The sequence below is a fragment of the Bos grunniens genome, chromosome 23, assembly GCF_055505025.1.
Source record: "Bos grunniens cultivar Pamir isolate PY7600 chromosome 23, Bosgru_T2T1.0, whole genome shotgun sequence".
NCBI lineage: Eukaryota > Metazoa > Chordata > Mammalia > Artiodactyla > Bovidae > Bos > Bos grunniens.
In genome coordinates this window covers 8307438-8334221 of record NC_141187.1, presented here as the reverse complement: position 1 = coordinate 8334221, position 26784 = coordinate 8307438, and the positions used below count along the sequence as shown (strand labels likewise).

The 26784-nt window shown below is 46.9% G+C and overlaps 1 protein-coding gene across 4 annotated transcripts in view; it reads right to left on the bottom strand.

The window, feature by feature from the left end:
- GCLC (glutamate-cysteine ligase catalytic subunit) overlaps positions 1–26333 on the bottom strand; it is a 45600-nt gene extending 19267 nt beyond the window's left edge. For 3 of the 4 annotated variants that reach the window (XM_086371062.1, XM_086371063.1, XM_086371065.1), the window contains exons 1-2: positions 25733–26333; positions 660–772 (exon numbers count right to left, since the gene is read on the bottom strand). In XM_086371062.1, the coding sequence (XP_086227188.1) occupies positions 660–772; positions 25733–25882 (263 nt within the window). In that variant the 5' untranslated portion in view covers positions 25883–26333. The remainder of the gene's footprint in view (positions 1–659; positions 773–25732) is intronic. The other variant, XM_086371064.1, reaches the window with a different exon arrangement.
- Between the last annotated feature and the right edge of the window lie 451 nt (positions 26334–26784).

Here is a 26784-nt window from a genome sequence, read left to right as displayed (position 1 = left end):
AACTGTGTAAGGGTTACAAGTGCTGGGTCCAAAATATTTATAAATAACTGAGCTGCACGCAGGGCATGCACTGTCCAAGACAAACAAGCCCGTCCACTCTGCGGGGAAGGGTGTGAGGGCTGAAGGCTCCTTCAGTTTAACGCTGGGCTCCAAACGCAAACCCAGCCTCCCAAAATTTAGTGGGCAGAAAAATGAACATGCCCCCTTCACCTCTGTCTACTGAAATAAAGAAATATTTAAAAAAAAATATCTTTCTAGCCAAACAAAATCCATCTGCAAGTTTTCTCTGGCACCATGGTTTGCGATCTTGGGAACACGTTGCCAATTTTTTTTTTTTAAAATATTTAAATAGTAAACAGACTTTATGTGGCATTTACTCTTCCAAGTGCTCAATAATGTATTTAGAGTGTCAGCACCCTAAGAGGCACCCCTGATTTACAGAAGAGGAAACTGAGGCACAGAGAAGCTAAGCCCCTCACCTAAGGGTGCTCAGCTACTGAGTAGAGGGAGCAAGATTTGAACCCAGGCAACTGGGAACCAGAGCCTGAGCCCTAAACTGCTGGGATCCCTGGTCTCCTGTAAGTGGGAGGAAAGATGTCACTCCGATGGTCCTAACAGTTTCAGAAACTCAAAAACAAGCCCCCAGTCCATCAGCTTACTTTGGGTTCGTCCTTTCCCCCTTTTCTTGCAGAGTTTCAAGAAGTTCCTCTCCAGACAGGACCAGTTGGGCTTTTTTCTTTTCATGATCAAAAGACACCAACATGTACTCCACCTATTGAGAATAAAGGAGAGAAAGATGAACATTCCTCCATCCAGACTCGAGCTTGATGTGACCTTCGAGAGAGAGAGAAGCAGGGAGGTTGGGAAGGGTCACGGGAGCCAGGAGTCACCGTGGCTTACATGATGGTGCTGTATGACGCGACACCCGGAGAGAGCGGCCAACAGTGGTCTGGCAGGAGGACCAGAGCTCTCACTCAAGTCTGTCTTCTCCTGTTTGACGTAGTCCCTTCTATAAAGGTCAACACGCCCACTCTGACAAACGGTACTTTGAGAGAGAAGTTTTGAAAATAAGATTCTGTAAATCGTGGCTCCAAGCAGCAGTCGTGTTTTACAATGTATTTCCTCAGTGGGCTTACTATAAATTTATGAAAGGGGTTACCTGGGCATACTCATCAAGGTAGATGACCCTTCCTCACTGGGAGGTTACTTAATCATCCCACTGTAAGCCCTGCTAGTGGACTGTTAAATCATAATCAAACACATAGATATGGAAGTGTTAGCCTAAGAGTTTTGGCAATTTCTTTTTTAAAAATACACATGTCATTACTTTCACTTTTTAGTATTTATTAGTTATTTGGCTGCACCGGGCCTTAGTTGTGGCAGGCGGGATCTTTAGCTGCCGCATGCGAGCGTTTAGTTGGGGCACGTGGGATCTAGTTCCCTGACCAGGGATCGAACCCTGGCCCCTGCTTGGGAGCACGGGGTCTTTGCCATTGGACTGCCAGGGAAGACGCCCGGCAATTTTGTTTCAGTTTTTCAAGAGTAGATTAAGGCCACTTCCCCACTCTGAACTGACACAGAATTCACAATTCAAGGTGCGCTAGTGCATTTATAACAATACCTGGTGGAATTCTGATAAAAATCAAGAGTGAAATACCAAAGTAAGACTTTTCTGGGCTGAGTATAAATAGAACCTGCTTTTGTTTTCCCTTAAATTGTGTGCTGTAAGTCATGAGAGCTGGTATTAATCCTGAAGGTTGTGAACCACTCTTTACGGTTAAAATAAGACACACAGCGTCCATACGTAAGTGAAAAGATTGGAGCTGGATCGTTCAGGGAAACATGTGAGAGCACCCTTTGCACAAGGCCCCAGACCTGTGCCACGAGGCAGCTGGCTCTCCGGAATTACTTTGTCTGGCTTATCATAAAAGAGGCAAGCAACAAGGCACCCATTATCTGCCTTATCCACCTGACATTCTGCATGTAAATCCAGATCACAGCCTTAAAAACAAACCAAAGCCGGGAAGCCCAGCAGCAGGCCTGGGGTGGGGGTGGGCTGCTCCCCCTGGAGGGGGGCTCTGGTCTGTGCCTAATTCACACGGACCTGCCTCCCCAGCCTTGCAAGGTGCCTGAGTCAGACATCCGTATCAGAGACTTTCAAGAGACTGTTTGGCCCTTCAGCTAAAAAATACAAAAGGGTAAAAATGTTAGTAACCATTGGGAAAGAGCTTGACAACAGGCTTGAATGACAACAAGAAATTAACTTTTATTAGTTGCTGTTATGGACTGAATGTTGGTGTCCCGCACCCCCAACCATATGTTGAGGCCCTCTACCCCGATTGGACTGCATTTAGAACTGAGGCCTTGTGGGGGTGGGGGTGTACCTAGGTCAGCAAAGTGGGGCCCTTTGATGGGACTTGTGACCCTCTAAGAAGAGATGAGGAAGATGAGTTCTCTCCCCCACGTGAGGACAAAGCGAGAAGGCGTCTGACTGTAAGCCAGGAAGAGGGCCCTCACCCAGAACCAAAACTACCAGCATTTTTGACCCTGGACTGTCTGACCTCCAGAACTGTGAGAAATAAATGTCTGTTGCTTAAGCCACCCAGTTTGTGGTATCTGTTACAGCAGCCTGAGGGGATCGAGACAGCTGTCTTATTGATGAGTTCAAGTCCCTACTCTTGGTTCTCTATCACGAATTTCTTTAGTTCAAAAAAATGAGTAAGATGGCTTGATTTACATACACAAACCAGAAACGTGAGATCTGCACCTGTACAATCACTCAATGTTCAAATGCCAGGAAGCTGCAGGCGGCAGAATCTGGAATTGCTCCCAACATTTACAAGTTTTCAGGTAACACCTACAGATTCAGTACTCCTGAAAAGCTAAAGCCTGATGGAACAGGAAACTTTGTTAGGTCTCACGGGGGAGATATGAAAATATCGTAAGTATGAGAAACAACTTCACCTTTAAACAAGCACAATGAGCAGTGGTCTGCTAGGAACCTCTGGATCCTCGTCTTACCCACCACGCCCCGTAGGCACGATCACCCACTTTGCAGATGGACAAAGAGGCTGAGCGGACCGCCCAGGGCAGCAAGTGTCAGCAGCGATGTGAACCCCAGCCTGCCTGGTCTCAAAGCCCAGCACAACTTGTTGCTAGGACCACAGAGGATTTCAATCTTGGATAAGGATAGGGATAAGCCTTCTAAAAGAACTGTTGTAAGCTGTGAGGCAGGGAAAGGTTCTAATACTGGCTGCAAATCTCTCAGACTGGATTATACCTCCACTTTATGAAGTAGGCCTGATGTTACATCATAAAAGCGGAGCTCACACAGTTCTAGGTGGAGATCTACACTGATGGGTTAGCTTGCCTCTTTAGGCCCAGCTCAGATTGCCATTGCTCTGTGCTGCATTCTGAGCCCCCCAGATCCCCCCGTCCCGCGTAGAAGGAATCCTCCTCCTTCGATCACTGGTTCCAACACATCTGCCTTGCCCCATCTGTTGGGGTGAAGTTATCTTCTTAACGAGATAACATGCTTCTTCCGGAAACAGAGATGAAGAGATACTCCCCTGCTGACTGGGTTCCCACTGTCTGTCTATTTATCAAAATGAGCAAGAACGTTGGTACCAATTTATACAACCTATATTGCAATTACTTTTGTTAGTTTCCTGGTTTTGAAATAATTGAAATCTTGTTTTCAGAATCACGCTTGGCCCAGAAGTTTGGGTAGGGCAAGAGAATAGAAAGCTCAGACTCAGTTTGAGTTTTAAATATCAGCCAAATGGGTGGCATTTAAAATGCTAACACACCAAACCCTAATTAAAAAATAATCACCCATGATCTCATTAAGCAAGTGAAACAGAAAAACAGAATACTTACAAGAAGAAGAGAAACTTCTGGATAAAATTTACTTATTTTGGGGATAAAATCTAAGTTCAGTTAGAAGGCCTAGAATTCCCTGAACATTTTATAAACTCAAATTTAAGGCTTTCTGAATTATCCCCTACAACCTCCTCCATGTCTCTCAATTATGGCTCAAAAGGCTTCTTTAGCCTCCCAGCTTTTTGTTAACTTATTTACCCCTTCCTCCATCCCAATATATTTACGTTTATCTCCAATTCTAGTTCATGCTGCTGCTGCTGCTAAGTCACTTCAATCGTGTCCGACTCTGTGCGACCCCATAGATGGCAGCCTACCAGGCTCCCCCGTCCCCGGGATTCTCCAGGCAAGAACACTGGAGTGGGGTGCCATTTCCTCCTCCAATGCATGAAAGGGAAAAGTGAAAGTGAAGTTGCTCAGTCGTGTCCAACTCTTTGCGACCCCATGGACTGCAGCCCACCAGGCTCCTCCGTCCATGGGATTTTCCAGGCTAGAGTACTGGAGTGGGGTTCCATTGTCTTCTCCAGTCTAGTTGGGGTGCCATTGCCTTCTCCAATCTAGTTCACACAAGCCCTCAAATAAACAACTCGTTCTTTAGGCGCCAATCTAGAACTGTAAGGGAGTTTGGTTCAGTTACAAAAAGTGACACATTAGAAGACTGCGTTTCCAATATAAAATACCCAGAGCCACAAGGAGTTGATTATTTCTGGATTTTTGTCCCCATCCTAAACTTGCTATTTACATACAAAGGATGAGAGGAAAAGACAAAATCAAAGGGAAAACGAAACAGGATGTCGAGGCCCTTCTGCACACAACACGATTCTAAGGACTGGCTCCGCCTGCTAGCTTCAAATAGCACCCGAGCTAGCGTGGTGCAGTGTCTCTCTACGTGCACGGCACACAACACGGCTCTAGAGGCAGACACCCAAGGAGCATTATAAATGGGCAGAGTGACTGATTCAAATTTGCACGAGTAGCATATCATTTGCAAGGAGCAGAAATAGCCATCTGTTCTCTGACCAGATTACAACTCCCTGCAAATAATTTAAGGCACTACTATTTGGTGCCCATCAGTTGTCTCTTTAAATGCAAGGAGGACAGGCCCAACAGAAACGCCTAAGTAGGTTTTGAGACGCTCTACTTAAAATGTGCGCTACTTTTTCTACAAATAAAGTTAAAATCCTTTAAGTTTCTATTGCTAAAAGACTAAATGCTATCCCACTAGGATAAAAGTCACCAATACTTCTGAGCTGCTGAATCAAAGACAAAGGCACATTCAAAAGACTATTATGTGGTTTACTAACGATAGAGGGTTGCTAGGAAGGACCTGGACACGGGAGCCTTCCAGCCATTCAACGCAGGTCTGCACAAGCAGGAGGTGCTGTGTGTTCACCTGAAATTAGGCCAATAAAAATAAAGAGCTTTAATTGAGGGTGATGTAAGTCAGTGCCGAACACAGACAGTGACATACTTGTGGCATTAAAGCTCAAGTTAACAGTACTGTTAACGTAATATTAAAATGCTGACATTTTTAGAATTCAAGTCATTCAATAGCACTAACTAGTTTAAAATTTAAACATTCTTTTTTTTTTTTTTTTAAGGCATTTTAATACTCTACCATGAAGGTAAAGGTTTCAGGAAGCTCAGAATTTGAAGAAAGACTAGATGTTTTATAAAATATTAAGTTTTAAATTTCTGCTTCCCAGAGATGAAAACAGTGCTTGATTCAGAATCTAGATCTATTAAGACTCAGAATCAGCCATAGGCAATTCCCTATTTAGGCAGACAGTACTTTGAGAAAGTTCCTGTCAATTTCTGTGTACATTAGAAAAAAGGAATGTTCAAATCTCTTTGAAACAAAGTTACACAAAGGTCCCTGGGCCACCTCTCTAAGTATCTAACAGATCATGTGCCCAACCTCTCAAGAGAGGGAACCCATCACCACGTCCTTGGGGACAATGAGGTCCTAAGTGCTTCCCCGGCACTGGGAGGACTCCACCGCTATACACCTGTGCCCAGGAGGTCAGGCCCAGGAGGGCAGGGTGGGGGGACTTAGCCCAGGAGGAGTGGGCTGCAGCCACCTTACTGACATTCACAATTCAGGATTTAGGGCCAGCTCCTCCCATTCACCTGCCCAGGCAGGGAGTACTCTTGACTCCTACTGGAACCACCTGTTATTTCTAAGAAACCTGGTTTTCTCCTTACACTGATCTCCTGAACAAGCCCGAAGCCATCCTGTGGTCAGGCTCTAAGTGGCCGATGACCCTCGAGTGCCGAAACGCAGTGTCCCGCAGCACCCCCTGCAAGTCCTTTGACTCAAGTCCTATCCTCCCCAAGTGCTGGGAGCAATGCCGGTGCAGAGCCAGGCGGATGACTCCTGCTCTCAGCTCACGCGGGGCCTGGAATGACAGTCAACAACCCAAGGGAGCTAAATGGTCTGGGCAGCAGCTCAGGATGACCGTCAGAGCTGGGCCTGTGCTAACAGGAGGGTCTGGTTCCGCCTTGGGGATCAGAAGGCTTCCTGGGGCAAGGGGTTGGCCAGGCAAAGGAGGAGGTCCTCATAAATACAGCCCCCCGCCTGACAGCTACCCTGACTGCAGTGTAATCACCTGGCGGGCTGCCCAGAGATACAGATAAACTGAGCGCACCCCCCAGGGGACCATGTCACGTAGGCCCGCCTCTAGATCCTAAACTGCTTTAAAGCGAGAGACCAGAAGACGGTTCCCTCACACAGCAAATATTAATGACCGACGTTTTTTGAGCACTTTTGACCATCCAGCTGGATGGCACCCATTTTCACATCGAGCATGACACCCAAGCCTGGAGCACCCAAGGACGTGCCTGCCACAGTGATGCTACTTGGCTTCAGAATCACCTGCAGTGAAACAGCGGAGACCAGTGCGGCAAGATCCGAACAGCCGCGCTTGAAACGGCGGATGGACCTGCGCTGACTGCCACAAGTCCAGGAACCACCTGTAAACGGTGATATTTTAGACTGTAACTGTGGAGATGTTCTTTTAAAAACCGTCCTATTTTCCCCAAAAGGAAACGTTTCAGTAGCTCACTCTAAAGTTACATCAGGGAACTAAACTCAGTATTTTGTGATAACCTCTAAGAGAAAAGAATCTGCAGAAAACATACATATATGAATGTGTGTGTATGTCTGTACATATATGTGTGTATATATATGTACATATAACTGAACCACTCTGCTGTACGCCCGAAACACAACATGGTAAATCAACTATACTTCAATAGGAAAAAAAAAAACACACACGGGCCAAAAATAAAGTTACATCAAACTCTTAGAATATCTGTTATATTTTGACTTTTTCCCTACTATGAAATGCCGTTTCATACCACAGATGACACGGGGTGCACACCAGGGAAGTTTACACAAAATAAAGTGACCTTGGCCTGGCCTTCCGCTGGCGTGTCCTAGACTTGGACTTCAGCTAACAAAGCAGGAGGCTCTTTATTTATAAAATGTTAATCTCAAATATAACACTGTGCAAAGTGACGAATTTCCTATACGATTAGGTAAAGTTACTTCCTTGAATCACTACCAAAACAAATTCTTCCCAGGCCAAGATTAAGATAAGAGGCCTTGGTGAAAAAACTTAAGATTCAGGAGAGAGTAGGGAAAACTGTGATGGATCTCAGAAAGGGGACAACGAGACCTTTCAGTAAATGGGGGGGGGGGGGCGAATCCTCTCCTTTATTGGAGACACTAGGCAGGTGTGACTTCCTGGATTTAAAATTAAATAAAAATTTCAGTTCCCAAGTTCCTAACTGGATATTGCAAACAATTCGATTACTGCAGCAAGTGGTACTACACAGCTCTGGACTTAAGCTTGGGAGAACTCACCTCCTGGAATTATATTTGGACACACTTACTGATGCATTGCTGCTGGTTCAAAGGGAATCCTGCATGCAGATTGGCTCTTTCTTGTTCTACAAATGCTGTGAGACCTCTACCTTCTGGGCCTCTGAACTGACAAGGGCTGATTTTTTTTTTTAACCATGCCACTACATGTCAGGCATATGGTTTTAATTTTCTGATGGTTGGATGTCACCACTGATTCAGTGGACATGAGTTTGAGTAAACTCTGGGAGATGGTAAAGGACAGGGAAGTCTGGCATGCTGCAGTCCATGGGGCTGCAGAGAGTCAGATATGACTGAGCGACTGAACAAGAAATAAAGGCCAGACTAAGGCACTCCTACCTTATTTCTGAATCAAACTAGCAGAACCCAACTGGCCTGCTCTTACAAATTAAACTCAGAAAAGACAGCAGATTATGTGAAGTTATCAAAGGGGATGTTTGCTGTGGCCATCAACAGGGGTACTCTGCAACTTAGAAACCTAAGCCAGAAGACACTTCCTCCTAAAGAAACAATATTGAAAATATACATAGTTCTTGTCTGCTGGACTTGGTCGCTCAGTTGTGTCCGACTCCCCCATGAACGGCAGCCTGCCAGGCTCCTCTGTCTATGGGATTCTCCAGGCAAAAATACTAGAGTGGGTTGCCATGCCCTCCTCCAAGGAATTGTCCCAACCCACAGGTCAAACCCAGGTCTCCTGCATTGCAGGCAGACTGTTTATGATCTGAGCCACCAGGAAGCACACAAGTAGTTCTTATTTATCTCAAAACACCTGCCGATTAGAACCTTCCAGACTCTGAGGATAAGTTAGTTCCTTGGCTCTTTCCTGAGAACAGGGTCCTGGTCACCAAGTGGCTGACAAGAGAGGGTGCCATGGACCAACCGCTCTGCAGTACACAGCTGGGGAAAGGGCAGGAAGGGAAAACTGATGAATCTCATATAGGGGATGATACCTCTCAGTCAAGGGGAAAAAAAAAACACCATCCTCTCCCTTATTGTAGACAGTAGGCACAGGTGACTTATTGGATTTAAGGAGTGAGGGGCCCTGGAGGACTCCCACGAGGTGCAGGAGAACTCTGAGCTTCAGGAAGGTGGGCTCTGGGCCCCTGTGAGTGTGCTTAGCAAAGAACTTGGCCCCAGTTCAGGGACCACCGTGGAGATAGGAGAAATTCAGGGGTTTCGTTCTCAGGAACTGGTGGTAGGTTAACCCACCCGACAAAGGGAGGGGTGATGCTCTCTAAGGAAACTGAGAACTGGTGTTGAAACAGGACGTCCAGCTCCGAAGTCACTGCTATGTTCGGAGGGCCCCCTAAGCCCCCAGGATTCCAGAGCCAAGTCGAATGTCCTTCCATCTCAGGGAGGGTCTCTCATAACTGCATCTCACAGAGGTGGTGCCTGGACGCTGTGGCAGGCCCCACCAGCAGCTCTGACCTGCTGAAGACAGGGTCTGGGGGACGAAGATGCGTCAACCCAAGCCCCTTCCCACCAAGCCTGGAATTCACAGGGAAAGGTTACAATCTCAGATACATCAGAGCTCCTGATTTGGGGTGCTGACGCTGGCCTGCTGCCTGGGTCCAAGATCCGCACCTTGGCATAACCTTCAGGTGAGGTCAGCCTGATCCCCAGAGAGGCTCATCTGTGTCTGCGCTTTTCCCAGGGCTGGGCTCCCAGCAGAAGATTAGCTGAGAAGGCAGCAGTCACATCACTAAACCTGTTAACATCCGCCCTGCGGACAGAGAAAACGACTGCACGTTCTCCATATTTCAGACCTGAAAGCTCACTGGCATTTCTCTGGGAGGAAATCACTGGCCATCTGGGAACCAACAGCACCTCGCACAGCCGGCACCTGGGGCTCGAGGCCTGCATCACAGCAGCCCACTCCTCCATCACCCACCCCCACTCCACTCCTTTCCCTTCCACCTCCAGCCTCCTCTTGGCTTGGAGCCTCATTTAAATCTAAGTTACTTAACCAAAAAAGGTCCGTCTAGTTAAGGCTATGGTTTTTCCAGTGGTCATGTATGGATGTGAGAGTTGGACTGTAAAGAAAGCTGAGTGCCCAAGAATTGATGCTTTTGAACTGTGGTGTTGGAGAAGACTCTCGAGAGTCCCTTGGACTGCAAGGAGCTCCAACCAGTCCATTCTGAAAGAGATCAGCCCTGGGATTTCTTTGGAAGGAATGATGCTAAAGCTGAAACTCCAGTACTTTGGCCACCTCATGCGAAGAGTTGACTCATTGGAAAAGACTCTGATGCTGGGAGGGATTGGGGGCAGGAGAAGGGGACGACAGAGGATGAGATGGCTGGATGGCATCAGTGACTCGATGCACATGAGTTTGGGTGGACTCCGGGAGTTGGTGATGGACAGGGAGGCCTGGTGTGCTGCGATTCACGGGGTCGCAAAGAGTCGGACACGACTGAGCGACGGAACTGAACTGAAGGGCTGTATATTTTTTTCTTGTATAAAAAGAGGATAACGCCTACCTCAGGGGGTCACTAGTGAGGATTACAAAGAATCATGCCTGTCAAGTGCCTAAAGCAGAAGCGAGTCCACGTATCCCCCTGTATTACTGGTGATTACTTTCTAAGTCTTAGGGCAGGGACACACACATTGAGGCAGAACGGTGTCTTGCAAGTGTCCTTAGGGGGGCACGATGGCCTGTAATCAACATTACCCAAAAGACTCGAGATAGAGCAGAATATCATGAAAATTTCACCCTAATGCTGCTTCCCATGGCATTTATTTCCGGTACTCGGGGTCTTGGTAAAAGGAAAGCCTTCTGGCACAACACCCATTAGCACTGTGAAAGCAGGCACAGATCAAGTCACTTCGCTCCCAACCACTGCCAAGGTCTGAAACTCAGAGGAAGGCAGCACCCATGCCCCGCAGCCCCGCGCTGCTCCAGCCCAGCCCTCCTCTCCAGCCCCACCCCCAGGCCGCACCAAGGTGACCACTGGCCTTAATGCTTCTCTGGGCCCGGACAGCTCCTCTGCTATCTGCTTGGCAAGCTCTGGCCGCAGGCCTTTGGGAAGCTGGCTCCGGAGGGGCTCTGGTTAAGCGCCCACTCTTCAGAGGACCCTTGGCTGGCTCCCAACACCAGGACCCCTCTTGGCCCCACGTCCAAGGGCTCCACCCACACTTGGGCCTGGTGAAGTTGTGGAAGGTGGTTAGCCTGGCCAGAGCAGTCACAATTTCCCCTCTCTCCTCACAAATATTATAATCATGGACATTAGGAACATGTTTTAATCTCTGGAAAATATGGAAAAGAACAACCGTGTCCCTTCCAACTCTTAACTACTGTTTCTGTAGATACACTCTTCCAGAAATTCTCATAGTATAGGACCATCTCTTTTTCGTTCTCTCTCAAATGCAAGACATTGCATACTCTACATTGCCAGGAAGGGAGTTTCTTTTCGAATCCATTGTCTTGCTACCCAAGGCTCACCCCTTCTAGCACATGATCTCTTAAATTGAATGCATACATCAGTGGAAATCTTCCTAAAGCTGATTACGTCCTCTTGTGCTACAACAGGAAGACACTAAACACACTCCCATTTACGAAGGCTTCAGACTCCGGGCAATTTCATTTCTTTAAGGAGGATCATAACAGAGCAAGGACCTGGGAAGCAGGCACCAGCTACTGTGCCTAGATCTGCTTCTCCAAGCTGCTCTTGGCATTGGTTTCTCACTTCTTCTTCAACTGGTTTTTGGTAGTTTATCCTGAGCGGAGGAAGGAGATGACCGGCGTGCAGGACAGTATATGAAGTGGGTGATCTCTGGGTGAGGGCTTGGGACACGCTTCCAGGAGTAAAGTGCATGCCCTTTGTGCTACATACTTGCTTCCTAGCTGCGGCTGTTTGCATTCTGAGGCCAGCAATTCCTGACTGCTGGGTCCCTCTCACCCAGCCAGAGCGGCCTGGGCCGCGGCAGCTCCGCAGGCTGTGCTGCTGCAGGCTGTGCTGGATGGTGCGCCTTCCAAGCGCCCAACTTGTATAAACACGTGAACACTTGAGCGGGAAATGAGGGGAGTGCTCCCAAATAACCTCTCTAGGTTGCTCTGAGGCTTCCAGGGCTCAGCATATTCTTTCAAACAAAAACCTTTTTTAAATTAAAAAAAATGTAAACGTTCGAGGAGGCTCTGGCCTCCGGGTTTGTTTTAAAACCCTGCTTCTTCAGCACACGGTTCAGAAAGAAGTTAACTGAATCCACAAGACTGAAAAACGGGCCTGGGGCATGGGAGACAAGACAGTGGGTTTGTGTGAAAATCTACGTAATTACGAACATCTGGTTTGGGGGTTCTTTGGTAATCTTGTTGTGGAAATAAGTTAAATTACTAAATATTAACCGTAGCAGACAAAAACATCTAAGAACACTGAGAGCTCTCCAAACAGAGTGGAGCCGTGGCCCTAGGAACTCTCCAAAAATACACCGACACAGGTAACCAAGCTTTCTGGATGCCTACAGAAGATGTGTTCTTTTGGATGTACGTCTAATGCTTATGACTCCTTAATTTCTCAAACAATATCTGAGAAACTCAGCCTTTAAGAGGCGGCGATTCAGGGTCATTGTTCTGAACTACTCAATCCTTTAAAATCAGTTTCAGTATACAATCCCCTTGGCTACTAAGTTCAGTGACCAAAATGCATATGCTTTCTGAGCTCAATTCTGTTTCTTTCTGAGACTCATAATCGAGATTTCAAGGACCCTACAAGCTGTGAAAACACGCATGGGCTTTGTGCCATTTATCTTGGCAGGAAACCAATTCTTGCTCTTTTCCCAAGTTCTTAATATGTTTGGGATCGGTCTCTGCCAAAGCCTCCAGTCCCTGCCTAACCGGCCAATTTGGGCTCACTTCCGTTCCCGTCCCCAGATCCCCTTGAAAGCCTGCCGCCCTCCCTGCCCCCAGAGTGACCCACCGCCCCTGCGGTCCTTCTTGGGGTCCCACACACGCCCGGGTCCCTAGTGGGGGTCAGCGGGGTTCAGGGGCGCTGGCCAGGCTTCCTCTCTGGGTCAGGCACCTCGCCCTCCTCAGTTTTAGCCCTGTCTGCAGGCCCGCGGCTGCCCCATCACACACACAGCCCGCCCAGACGTTGCTCCAGCTTCCTCTGCCCAGTATCTCTGCTGCACCAGCATGGGGCTCCTTCACCTGGAGGGTCTCAACCCAGAAGGCCCAAGCAGTTCCCCAGGAACCAGCCCCCCGGCCCTCACCCCAGGTGACACTCTCTCCCCTTCCGCAGCAACGAGGCGCCCTCTGCAGTGGGACCTCCCAGCCTCCAGTTACCTTCCCAGGCAATTTTCCCAGCCCCTCCAAAGGGACCTGGGCTTCCCTGGTGGCTCAGCTGGTAAAAAATCTGCCTGCAGTGAGGGAGACCCGGGGTTCTATCCCTGGGTTGGGAAGATCCCCTGGAGAGGGAACGGCTACCCACTCCAGTGTTCTGGCCTGGAGAATTGCATGGACTATATAGTCCATGGGGTCGAAAAGAGTTGAACAGGACTGGGCGACTTTCAGTTCACTTCTGAAGGGACCCAGGATTCGTCTCCGAGTACCACCATTCCTAGACTGACATTCCTATTGTCAGACCCTAGTACAATGCATGGCCCATCTCGGGGGCCCTTCTACAGCCTCGGCCTCTACCCACGCCCCGTGCCCTGCTCTGGTCCCACACCATGGCAGAGACCCTCAGCTTCAGGAATTTCACAGTTGCACGTCTGGACACGCCCATCCCTGGCCCCCTTGCCACCTCCATCTGAGATCCTCCCAGAAGCCCCACATCCCACCCTCATCTCTAAGGCTCCCAGGATTTGCACGTAGAGAACAAACTTCTCCCTCCTCCCTGTGCCCCCACCGCCCCCCACTGGCACGCCACTGGAGCTCTTCCAGGGCAGAGAATGCCTCACTTTCCTCGGTTTCTCTCTTCAAGCCCATGACCAACCACGGGAAGTCTGTAATAAACAGCAGTCACTTGACAAATATATAAAGGTCATCCATCACGGAAATAAAGTCATTAGTGTTTTGCCACACGTTAAGTGAAGCTCATTGGAAAAGACTCTGATGCTGGGAGGGATTGGGGGCAGGAGGAGAAGGGGACGACAGAGGATGAGATGGCTGGATGGCATCACTGACTCGATGGATGTGACTCTGAGTGAACTCTGGGAGCTGGTGATGGACAGGGAGGCCTGGCGTGCTGCGATTCATGGGGTCGCAAAGAGTCGGACACGACTGAGCAACTGAACTGAAGTGAAGCTGAAGTCTTAGCTTTTCTGAAAGAAACATTCTGCAATATCATCTTGCTTTTTAAATAGAACCATTGTGAAGCTCAAAGAGGTTTACGAAGGAAATTAAAACTTTCTAGAAACCTAATATCAACGGGTTTGTAATTAGATTACTTTTTCCAGGAGCCAGTAAAATATGTTGTTTGAAAAATGCTAAAACCCAAAAAGGTAACAGGATAAGGAAATGAAATGGATTCTACCATCTCTTGTACACATTTCCTGATTTTTGTAAGTTATGCAGAGTTGTTTTTTGAAACAGTTAAATAGCTGAAAAGATAGAAATTGTAGGGGCTTCCCTGGAGGCCCAGTGGTTAAGACCCCTGCTTCCAATGTAGGGGCACAGGTTCAATCCCTGGTCAGGGAACTAAGAAGCCACAAAGTATGCAGTGAGATCAAAAACGTTTTTTTTTTTTTAAATTGTATGTGCTGTGGTCAGTTGCTTTAGTCATGTCCGACTCTTTGTGACCTTATGGACCACAGCCCACTAGGCTCCTCTGTCCATGGGATTCTCCAGGCAAGGATACTAAAGTGGGTTGCCATGCCCTCCTCCTTTGAATTGTATCTATATACACGCAGGTCAGGAAGCAACAGTTAAAACTGGACATGGAACAACAGACTGGTTCCAAATAGGAAAAGGAGTACGTCAAGGCTGTATATTGTCACCCTGCTTATTTAACTTATATGTGGAGTACATCGTGAGAAACGCTGGGCTGGAAGAAGCACAAGCTGGAATCAAGATTGCCAGGAGAAATATCAATAACCTCAGATATGCAGATGATACCACCCTTATGGCAGAAAGTGAAGAGGAACTAAAAAGCCTCTTGATGAAAGTGAAAGAGGAGAGTGAAAAAGTTGGCTTAAAGCTCAACATTCAGAAAACTAAGATCATGGCATCTGGTCCCATCACTTCATGGCAAATAGATGGGGAAACAGTGGAAACAGTGGCAGACTTTATTTTTTTGAGCTCCAAAATCACTGCAGATGGTGACTGCAGCTATGAAATTAAAAGATGCTTACTCCTTGGAAGGAAAGTTATGACCAACCTAGATAGCATATTGAAAAGCAGAGATATTATTTTGCCAACAAAGGTCCATCTAGCCAAGGCTATGGTTTTTCCAGTGGTCATGTATGGATGTGAGAGTTGGACTGTGAAGAAGGCTGAGTGCCGAAGAATTGATGCTTTTGAACTGTGATGCTGGAAAAGACTCTTGAGAGTCCCTTGGACTGCAAGGAGATCCAACCAGTCCATCCTAAAGGAGATTAGTCCTGGGTGTTCTTTGGAAGGACTGATGCTGAGGCTGAAACTCCAATACTTTGGCCACCTCATGCAAAGAGTTGACTCATTGGAAAAGATCCTGATGCTGGGAGGGATTGGGGGCAGGAGGAGAAGGGGACGACAGAGGATGAGATGGCTGGATGGCATTACCGACTCGATGGACGTGAGTGTGAGTGAACTCCGGCAGATGGTGATGGACAGGGAGGCCTGGCGTGCTGCGATTCATGGGGTCGAAAAGAGTCGGGCACAAATGAGTGACTGAACTGAACTGAGGTTACTGGAGATGTAAGCACGAGGGCTAGCTTTTGGACAATTTATAGACAAAGGAGAGCTAAGCTGAAGGAAAAACAAAAAAGGTGCAGCAAAGACTTCCACCTCTGCTCAAGATGGAGTAACAGCGATCAACTGTACCCACCTCTGCTCAAGATGGAGTAACAGCGATCAACTGTACCCACCTCTGCTCAAGATGGAGTAACAGCGATCAACTGTACCCACCTCTGCTCAAGATGGAGTAACAGCGATCAACTGTACCCACCTCTGCTCAAGATGGAGTAACAGCGATCAACTGTACCCACCTCTGCTCAAGATGGAGTAACAGCGATCAACTGTACCCACCTCTGCTCAAGATGGAGTAACAGCGATCAACTGTACCCACCTCTGCTCAAGATGGAGTAACAGCGATCAACTGTACCCACCTCTGCTCAAGATGGAGTAACAGCGATCAACTGTACCCTCCTCTGCTCAAGATGGAGTAACAGCGATCAACTGTACCCTCCTCTGCTCAAGATGGAGTAACAGCGATCAACTGTACCCACCTCTGCTCAAGATGGAGTAACAGCGATCAACTGTACCCACCTCTGCTCAAGATGGAGTAACAGCGATCAACTGTACCCACCTCTGCTCAAGATGGAGTAACAGCGATCAACTGTACCCACCTCTGCTCAAGATGGAGTAACAGCGATCAACTGTACCCACCTCTGCTCAAGATGGAGTAACAGTGATCAACTGTACCCACCTCTGCTCAAGATGGAGTAACAGTGATCAACTGTACCCACCTCTGCTCAAGATGGAGTAACAGTGATCAACTGTACCCTCCTCTGCTCAAGATGGAGTAACAGTGATCAACTGTACCCACCTCTGCTCAAGATGGAGTAACAGTGATCAACTGTACCCACCTCTGCTCAAGATGGAGTAACAGTGATCAACTGTACCCACCTCTGCTCAAGATGGAGTAACAGTGATCAACTGTACCCACCTCTGCTCAAGATGGAGTAACAGTGATCAACTGTACCCACCTCTGCTCAAGATGGAGTAACAGTGATCAACTGTACCCTCCTCTGCTCAAGATGGAGTAACAGTGATCAACTGTACCCACCTCTGCTCAAGATGGAGTAACAGTGATCAACTGTACCCACCTCTGCTCAAGATGGAGTAACAGTGATCAACTGTACCCAGCTCTGCTCAAGATGGAGTAACAGTGATCAACTGTACCCTCCCACTGTACACCTGTGATACAAAGGAAATGTTTGAGTGAGCGAGACTGACAAAGGCCCCAGGTTCCTGCCTGCAGAGAGGCACTAGACCCTGGGCGGGGAGGTGAAGCAGAGCCTGTCGGGGAAGGGGGCTCCCTGAATTGAAGACGGAGAGCTGAAGGTCTGAGGGAACCAAATCAACTAGAGGTCACAGGACCAATGAGAAGAGAGCTGCACAAACAACCCCGGAGATCTGCAGAAGGTCCGCATTAAGGACTTGGCACTGACCTGACCCACACGTGAGAGGCGAGGACCCAAAGCTGGGACAGGGTGCCTTCCCACAAGCCAGAACGGAGTGACTCCTAGTTCAGGGCACTGCAGCAAGTCCTCCTGAAGGCCTTCCCTCAGCAGAAGGGAATAACTAGCCCTAAGCTGAGACTTCTCAACCCAACAAATTGTAAAAGAAAGACCTACAAGGATCAAATGTGCTTAGTCACTCAGTTGTGTCCGACTCTTTGCATCTCTTTGGACTGTGGCCCGTCGGGCTCCTCTGTCTATTGGATTTTTCAGGCAAGAATACCGGAGTGGGATGCCATTTCCTTCTCCAGGGGATCTCCCTGACACAGGGATTGAACTCAAGTCTCCTGCATTGCATGTGGATTCTTTACTGGTTGAGCTATCAAACCATCTCCAAATAACAATATTTCAGAACAAAGCTTTTAGGAAAATACAAATATCAAGCACCCAAGAAGGTAAAATTCATGACGTCTGGCATCCAAAGATTATCAATCATGCAAAGAAGCAGAGGAACCTACTGAAAATAAAGAGGAAAAAAAAAATCAATTGAATCTTAAATGACAAAGATAGAATTAACAAAAACATTAAAAGTTACTAGAACTGTATGCCATATGTTCAAAAAACAGTTTTAGCAAGGTTGCAGGATACAATATAAATACACAAAATCCATTTTATTGGAATATATTAGCAACAAACAATCAGAAATTGTAACTCAAAGAGTAAAGCAATTTACAATAAAAAATATGCAACAGTGATAAATCTGACAAAAGACACGAAAGACTTGTCCACTGAAAACCACAAAACACTGCTAAGAGAAAAACAAAGAAGTGAAAAGATGTTCCTGGGTTGGAAGCATCATTGTTAAGATGTCAGTTCTCCCCAAATGATCAATAAATTTGATGCAACCACAGACAAAATCCCCGCAGGGCTCGTTTTGGGTAGGAACTGCCAAGCTGTGCTAAATTCATGTGGAAATTCAAAGAACCTGAAAAAAATCAAAACAAGTTGAAAAAGAGCAAAGTTGGAGAATTAACACTACTTGGTATCAAAACTTATTATAAATTATAGCAATAAAAAAGAGTGTGGTATTGGCATAAAGAACAATAGCAATGAACCGCACAGAGTCCAGAAATGAAACCATACAAGCACAGGCAACTGCCAGTGAGAACTCGCAAAGGCTTCAGGAGCGGAGAGAGGGCTCTTCACAGGCGGTGCCAGGGCACTGCGCAAAGCAGCCAAACTCCAAAGGCCACACCCGGCATCACACACAAAAATTAACTCCAAAGGGCTCATAGGCCTAAATGCAAAACTAAGGAAAGACTTCCTTGATGCCAGACCAAAAACATGACCCTTAAAAAAAAAAAAAGGACAAATTAGATTTCATCAAAACCAACAACTTCTGTTCCTCAAAAGACACAATTAAGAGAATGAAAACAGACTGGGAACACAAATGTGCAAAGCATGTATCTGATATAAGACCCACATCCAGAATACAAAGACCTCTCAAAATGCAGTAATAAGAGAACAACTCAAATAGACAAATTATTTCAACACACTTCACCAAAAAAAACAATAGGGATGGCAAATAGGCACATGGAAAAGTACTCAACATCAGCGGTCTTAGAGAAATGCAAATAAAAACTACAATAAAATACCACCACTCGTCAATTAGAATGGCTAAAATTTAAGACTAATATTAAGCGGCGACAAGAATGTGGCTGAACTGGAACTAGCACATTCTGATGATGGGAATGCACAACGGTACAATCACTCCGGAAGAGTCTGGTAGTTTCCTTCAAGAGTTAACGTCCATCCCTCCTACATAATAAACAAGATAGATGCAGGCAGAAGCCCATACAAAGACTTGAATGTTTACTTTCATAGCTTTGTTTGTGGTAGCTAAAAATTGGATACGATTCCAACAGTGAAAAGATAAACAAATTGTCATGTATACACACAGTGGAACACTACTCAGGAATGAAAAGGACTGAGCCACTGATACATCCAACAACACAAATGAGTCTCAGAACAGAAGCCAGACCAAAGAGTACATGCTGTGTGATTTCCTAAATATAAAACTAGGAAATGCAAGTTGAGCTATGGGGACAGAAAGCAGCTCAGCAGCTGACTACAGAAGCGGATGGAAAGCAAGTTATGAAGGGACACAAGGACACTTCTGGAGACGATGCATCTTCTTTATGCTGACGGTGGTGATGGTTTCACAGGTGTATGTGTTTATATATACACACATTATGTATGTATCAAGACTTAGTAAACTGAACAGTCTAAATATGTGCAGCTTATGTCAACTATATCTAAATAATGCTGTTAAAATACACCTAATTTGGTCAAATGTATAAACAGAGACTATGAATAAGCAAGCTCATTAGGATATGGTCTATCCAGTTAATGCAACAGCAGCAATGTCCCATATAACAACACACTCAAATGCCTCAGGGGTCGAAACAAACATTCAGAAACACAAATTCTGTGTGAGAGGCGCAAATAATATTCTGCCATCTTTCCTTAAGATATGGGGTCTTACACTGAACTTTACTGAGGTTTCTCCTTCAAAATGAAGTTACCCACAGAGTTCTTGTTAAGTACATTTGCTAACACCACTTCTAGACATTTCTGGAAGTGGTACCACTAGAAATGCTATCCTGGACATTCCTCTTCCTGGAGAGGAATTCAACAGGGATACGATGGGGTGTTAGTAACTCATTCAGAGGTCTGGAAACATCCTCGAGGTGAACCAGGTGTACAGAAGGAATAAATCTTTCCTTCCGTTGTGTTTTCCTCGTGCCTTTAAGGTACAGCAAAGCTTCTATGCATCCAAAGCCCTCTGCATGCTCATCCTGCCCGCTCACTGCGCTGACACCACCACCAGGCGCAGAGCTGCTCACCTTCTCTCCTTTATTACACTGCTCACTCGCCTGGAATGACTTCCCTTTTCTTTATCTAGATAAGGCCGGGATTCTCTAGGGCAGCTTCCCAATGACGCGCTGAAGCAGCAGAATCACCTGAGGGGTTGTGAGTCTCACATGTCTGCAAAGGGCACAGGGAACTTCTGGAGGGCATGAAAGTGTTATATACAATATACATGTTTCTTATTTCAAAATTTTGACTGCAGTAGCAGATATCTGGCTGTATACACTTCTTAAAAGTCTCTGAGCTCTACATTTAAAATGGGTGTGTATTATTGTATGTAAATTATAATTCAATGAAACTAGTTTAAAAAGAAAGTCCACATAAAACTATACAACACAAAATGAACAAGAGGGAAAAAATCCCAAAGTGAGATGGACACCAGAGGAGGCACCCAAACTCAGTTCCTAACATACATGAAATTGACCCTCGAACTAGGAGGGGGTCAGTGATGCCGACTCTCCCCATAGCCTGACATCTGCATGTTAACTTTACGGGCCGGATCACCTAGTACATATTTACTGGAAAAAAAAAAAAATCCATGTATAAAGTGGACCAATGCAGCTCAAATCCAGCTCAAAACCTCAACTGTACACACAGGGTCAGTGATCTGGTTCTCTAATCTTCAAAAATGAACCTCTTGGTTGAGAAAGGTAATTATAGGGGGAAAAAAAAATCACCAGAAGGCGCCAACCATGTTTCACTCTTTTCCCTGGATTTCATTGCAGAGCTTTAGAATGTCAGTAGAGGCTGTTAATGTCCATGATGATGGTGAGAGAGGGAAAGATGCAGCAACTGCGCTTCACGTGCATAGAACACACGATGGCCGATGGACTCTGCATGACTCTGAGGAATTCATGCTCAAAACCATATTCTAAGAAGTCAGTGTCAAATAATGCATTAAAAAAAAATTTACTTCACTCTGTATAGTAGGCTCCAGTTTCATCCACCTCATTAGAACTGATTCAAATGTGTAAGCTAGAAAGAAAAACACCAATACAGTATACTATCGCATATATATGGAATTTAGAAACAAGGTAACGATAACCCTGCATGTGAGACAGCAAAAGAGACACTGATGTATAGAACAGTTTTTTGGACTCTGTGGGAGAGGGCAAGGGTGGGATGATATGGGAGAATAGCACTGAAACACGTAAATTATCATATGTGAAATGAATCGCCAGTCCAGGTTCGATGCATGAGACAGGGTGCTCGGGGCTGGTGCACTGGGATGACCCAGAGGGATGGGATGGGGAGGGAGGTGGGTTCAGGATGTGGAACACATGTACACCCGTGGCAGAGTCAAGTCAATGTATGGCAAAACCAATACAATACTGGTTGTAAAGTAAATAAATAAATAAAACTGAGATTAAAAAAAATAAAGAATACAATTTAAATCCTGAAATGCAGTTAAGAAATACAATAAACCATGACTAACTAAGCTAATGGAACACCATTATATGTGAACAGCAAATTTCAGTTAAAAACCTACAAAAATGGAAAGCCTCATTCCCCAAAGACCATGGCTATTTAAATGAGACATTTTATTTTATTTTTTTAAATAATTTAGTCCCCAACACTCCGCGCCCCTCTGGGGTGAGGGGGTGGGGTCCGACCTGCCAACACACGGACTCGGCAACCGTTGTTCCTAAATGAGACATTTTAAATGAATGGTATCTTGGATATTTAAACATTTCCAAGCACATATCTTAAGCTACCATTTATGAGTCTTACTTAAAAGACTGGGCACTGACTTGTAAGCCACTTCACCAACATTATCTCATTTAATCTTACTAACTCTATAAGGAAGGAATTACTCTCTCCATTTTATAGATGACAAAACTGAGGTTAAGAGAGGTTAAACAACTTGTCCAAAGCTACACAGAACCTTCGATTAGACTCAAATGACTATGCTTTTGTCCATTCTAGATTTATAATTCAGGATGTTATTTTTGCTATGAAATTATAAGCTTATTAACAAGCTATGCATTTTCTAATTAGTCATGTAAGCATCCTCAACCTACACAGTAATTCGAAGTTCAATGAGTGATATGCCAGCCCTTTATAAATCCTTCTCATGGTTTTATGCATGATACCAACGCACTCATAAATATTAAAGATGTATTTTCCTCTTAAAAGTTCACATGTACTTATATCTGCTAATTAGAGGACAACTGACCTTCTTTCCTTTGAAAGCCACTGTAATATTGGGTCAAAAAAAAAAAAACACTCAGAAAAACATATGCTCCCTTTAAAACGTTTTTCTGATACCTCTCTAACCAGGAGAGTTTGAAGAAATTTGATGAAATCTCATACACTGTAAATAATCCAAAACCTGGTATAATGTGTTTAAGAAAGGTCCCTGGAGTCAGACAGATTTCAATTCTGATAATGCCTGTGCCACTAAGTAGGTGAAAAGGCTGGCAGGTAGCTGACGCTGGAGGGATATTGGAGTCGTGTTTACTGCAACATGTGCAGCTTTTATAAACTTCCTAGGTTTGTCTTTTAACGTGCATACTCCCAGTTATAAACAAAATCTGTACCTAAACTAAACGTTGTGTGTGGGCTGTGGAGAGAGAAGTGCTTATTTTTTTTTTTGCATAAAAGAAGGCTTAACGGACATCAGGGCCCCCAGGAACACCCATCTCAACTTCCCCAGACCCCCATCCTGGGCCTGCATGATGCATCTTCTCTATACCTGGGAGTTAAAACTTCGATTCCCTCCAGAAACAGCGGGATCACTGGTGGCTGGGGCTGGGACCTGCCACACTCAAGGCGAAACCTGCAGCTTTAAGCTGACCTGGGAGTCTGCCTGTTGTAAGGTTCTCACGGGAAAACACTTCTGAGCTCCAAAAAGCCAGCACATACACCTGCACGATACAACCCCTTTGGCCAGTGACTGGTGCCAGCCTTCTCTCTCTTCAGTCTAAAGATGAGCTATGCCCAAGGGGATTTCAAAGAGCAGCAACTCTCTCTTGTTCCAAAGGAGAAAATTGAGGCTCACATCACAACCACACAGGCCATTGGCAGGCCTTGGAATACAACACAAGGGCAGCTCCAAGTGCAAGTTCTTCCTGATAAACACCACCAAACCCTGCCCTAGCGCCAGGCATTTCCAAGATGGCAGGTTCGCCTTCCAACCATGGGTTTAGACTCCTTTTATCTTTTTTTTAATCCAAGTCCATGGTCCTGTAAGCACAACACCAAAACCTCCAGAAAGAGCAGAATTTGGTATCACACCAACACAGCCCAACGTATCATGTCCCAAACACCCCTTTCTGTCTGGTGGGGCCAACCTGCATCTCCGGGGCCACAGCCCCCACCACACCCTTCCCCACTTTTATCTGCCCGGCCTGATTCTTGGTGGTTGCCTAGGCTTCTGCATACAGACAAGCTCACTTGTGGGCTGACCCTGCCTGCAGACGTTACTCAGGGGTTGTGACAGGGAGCTCCCACCAAGTGCAAGGATCAGTGTTAACTTCTGTCCTGCTGAGTACCCCACCTCACACAGAGGTCTGCCACGATCGGTGTGGGACCCTGACTTCCAAACTCCTTAGCTGCAACCAGAGTAATAACTTACTGCAATACAGGCACCCAACATACCACCCCCCACACACTCAAATTATTCAGGTTTGACATAATATCCTTGCTATGTATGATAAACCGGTACTCTTCATCCTACTCTTCATTTTTTACAGTCTTGGAGAGACAAAAATCTAGCGGAGGAGGAAAGACCATAAAATACACAATACATAAATGAATACACAGTCATCCCTCAGTATCCATGAAGGGCTGGTTCCAGGACCCACCAAACACCACAATCCACAGATGCTCAAGGCCCACAGTTAGCCTTCCATTCAGCATCTGTGGATTCAACCACCCTCGAAACGGTCATGTATCCTTTGGGACAAAAAAAATCTGCTCTAAAAACATCAAGATTCCTAAAATCTTCTACATTTATGTCTCAACCTACTAATGGACCATGATCTCCAGTTTGAAAAGTAATTTTTGGTAACATAACAGTGATGACCTTTACATAATGCCAGAGCTACACAAACACCAGCAAATACTTAGGTATGAGATCCCGCACTCCCCCGCCCCACCCCGGCAACCCCCAAGTCACATCTCCTCTCTGCCCAGAAATGCAGAGGTACCACAATGGAGAATCAGCATCTGAATGCCCCAGGTCAAGGAGAGAAGAGAGGACCAACCTGCGGCAGACTAAGGTGTCAGTCTGTGCCATTCCAGGAGGAGGAAGAGTGCGGCTTTTCCCTTCAGGACCTGAGAAGTCTACACAACCTCAAGTCTCCCCTAGGGTCAGGCTGCCCATTTCCCAACTGGACTGATAGTATCAGTACTGGCAGGCAGGAATTTCTCTGTGAAAATCCTACACTCTACCCAGACATGACTGAAGCATGATTTAAAGTAATAATCAATGGTCAGTGGGTTATTTCTTAAATCTAAGATAACTTTTCTAATCCATGGTTTCTGTTAAACAGTCCTCATTGCTAAGGACACTGGTTTGTTCCTGGGGAAAAAGGAAAGGGAGGTGTGGGAGAGAAAAAAAAAAATCTAGAGGGAACACAAGAATAGATCATAAATATACACAATATACAAATACATAAAATGTCGGATGTTGTTAAAAACAAAACCAAGGAGCTTTAGACTAAAACTGAAGAATTATCACCAAATACATACTGTACCCCTCTTCTGTCCAATAAAGTACGGCAAACCATATAGTAGAAATATGAGTTACAAGTCAAGTTACTTTTCTAGCTTACAAGAGCACAATTCCTTCAACTACTGAGAGGGAGAGGCATTTTCCGATCATAGAAAAACTTTTTACAAGGAGACAGATCTGGCACTGGCGGAGCAGCACCCTGACACTTAGGTCAAGAGTGATAACGCTGCCGAGAAGATAAATAATTTACACCTGAGCAAGCCATGGACCATAAAACACGAAAAACAGATGGACCTTTTGAGAAGTCACTTGATTCGAATTGTATATACAAGTGGTTCTTAAAAACAGGAAGCCAAGGAAGGCACAGAAAGCTCTGGCAGAAAAGACTCTTAACAGCAGGCAGTGCTTTCCAGATCCTTCCAATAATGGTTCAACACTGAGAATCTAGAGGCATTTCACCTGGAAGCGCACACATGGATTCGGAAAGTTTACAGGCTAAATCTGGGCCATGGAAAGGCACTAACAAATCTTAATTTTGAAGCTCTCCGAGTTCCCATAATTTGTTTTAATTTACACCTATAAAGTTGTGGTCGAGGGGTGGTTGATGAGAAGCTGGAGGCTTAAAAGGCACCTGGATGAGGTGCGGCCGAAGTGAAATCCTTTAGACCTGATTCCAAAAAGCAACCGGCCTTCTGAAACCAACCTAGTCCCTTTCACGTTAGTGGCATTTTGAGACGGGACGGGGACGCCGTCAATAGGCGGCGGCGGCAGACACCCCAGCCTGAAAACTCCTCCAGGCACCCGGTGTCACACTCTGGCACGCTCACGCCTTCCTAGCGCCTGCTCCGCGTTTGCTCAATGAAGAGGAACCCCAAATGAATGAATGGGAGAGAGAAGTCCGGACAGAGGCTCCGAGCAGGCAGGGCCCTGGACAGCGCCGGGCGCCCGCGGGCGCGGGGGGACCCTCGGGGCAGCGCGGCGCAGGGCGCGGACCGAGGGGGCCGGGGCCTCGCCGAACAAAGGGGCGCGGGGGGCCGGGCGCTCACCTCATCGCCCCACTTGAGCACGTCCTTGTGCCGGTCCTTGACGGCGTGGTAGATGTGCAGGAACTGGAGGATCCCGTGCCGCCGCACGTGGTCGGCGTGGCGCTGGGTCTCCTCCCAGCTCAGCGGCGAGCCCTGGGACAGCAGCCCCATGGCCGCCCCCTCTCTCCGCCCTCGGGGCCGGCGGCGGCCGCTCCGGGCTCGGGGCGCGCGGCGCGGGTCGGACGCTCAGCTGCCCGCCGAAGGCGGCGGCGGCTCAGCCCCGGGGTGGGGTGTGGCGGGGGGGAGGCGCCCTCGGGCCCCAGCCGGGGAGGCAGGGTCCGGTCCCCTCTGGCTCCCAAGCGCGGGGTCCTCGCCGCCCCGGGGACCGATCCAGGGGTCGGGCGCACCGCGCGGATGGCAGCGGCGACCCCGAGGCCGGGCTGGCTGGCTGGCCCTCCGCCCGACCCCTCGCTCACTCCGGCTCCCGCACCGCTCCTGCTCCGAGGCGGCGGCGGCTGGCGCTTCTCTTTGCCGGTGTCGTGCACTAGCTCCTTCCTACTTGTGACCAAAACCTGCGCCGCCGAGCATGCCCAGTGCTCCCGTCCGCCGGCCGACCGCTCCCGGGCACAAGAGGCCGCTCCGGATTTTATAGGCTGCGGAAGGGGCGGGGAAAGAGGCGGGGCCGGTGAGGGGCGGGGCCGAGCGCTGCGGAGACTCAGGGGCCCGGGGTAGGCGTGCGGAGGCGTGGTTAGGGCGGAGTCCGCCTGGCTTTAGGCAAATGATCTCTGTGAAATTCCTTTTTTTGTAATCCGAAAAGAGAAACTGAGTTGGGGAAGAAAGTTGATTATTCGAGCTAATGAAGAATCCACCAGATTATTTTTTAGGTGAGAAAGGCCTCACACTTATAAAAACAGGGTGAGAGCATTATGGTGTGGCAATAAAATTTGTCTATAGGCTTTAAGACGTAAACATATTAAGTATTTGTGTAGTCTCTATTTGATGACATAGGTTCTTTGGATGGCACAGAAACCATTCATTGCAACCAAAGGGTTGTAATTCACCCATCAAGCGAT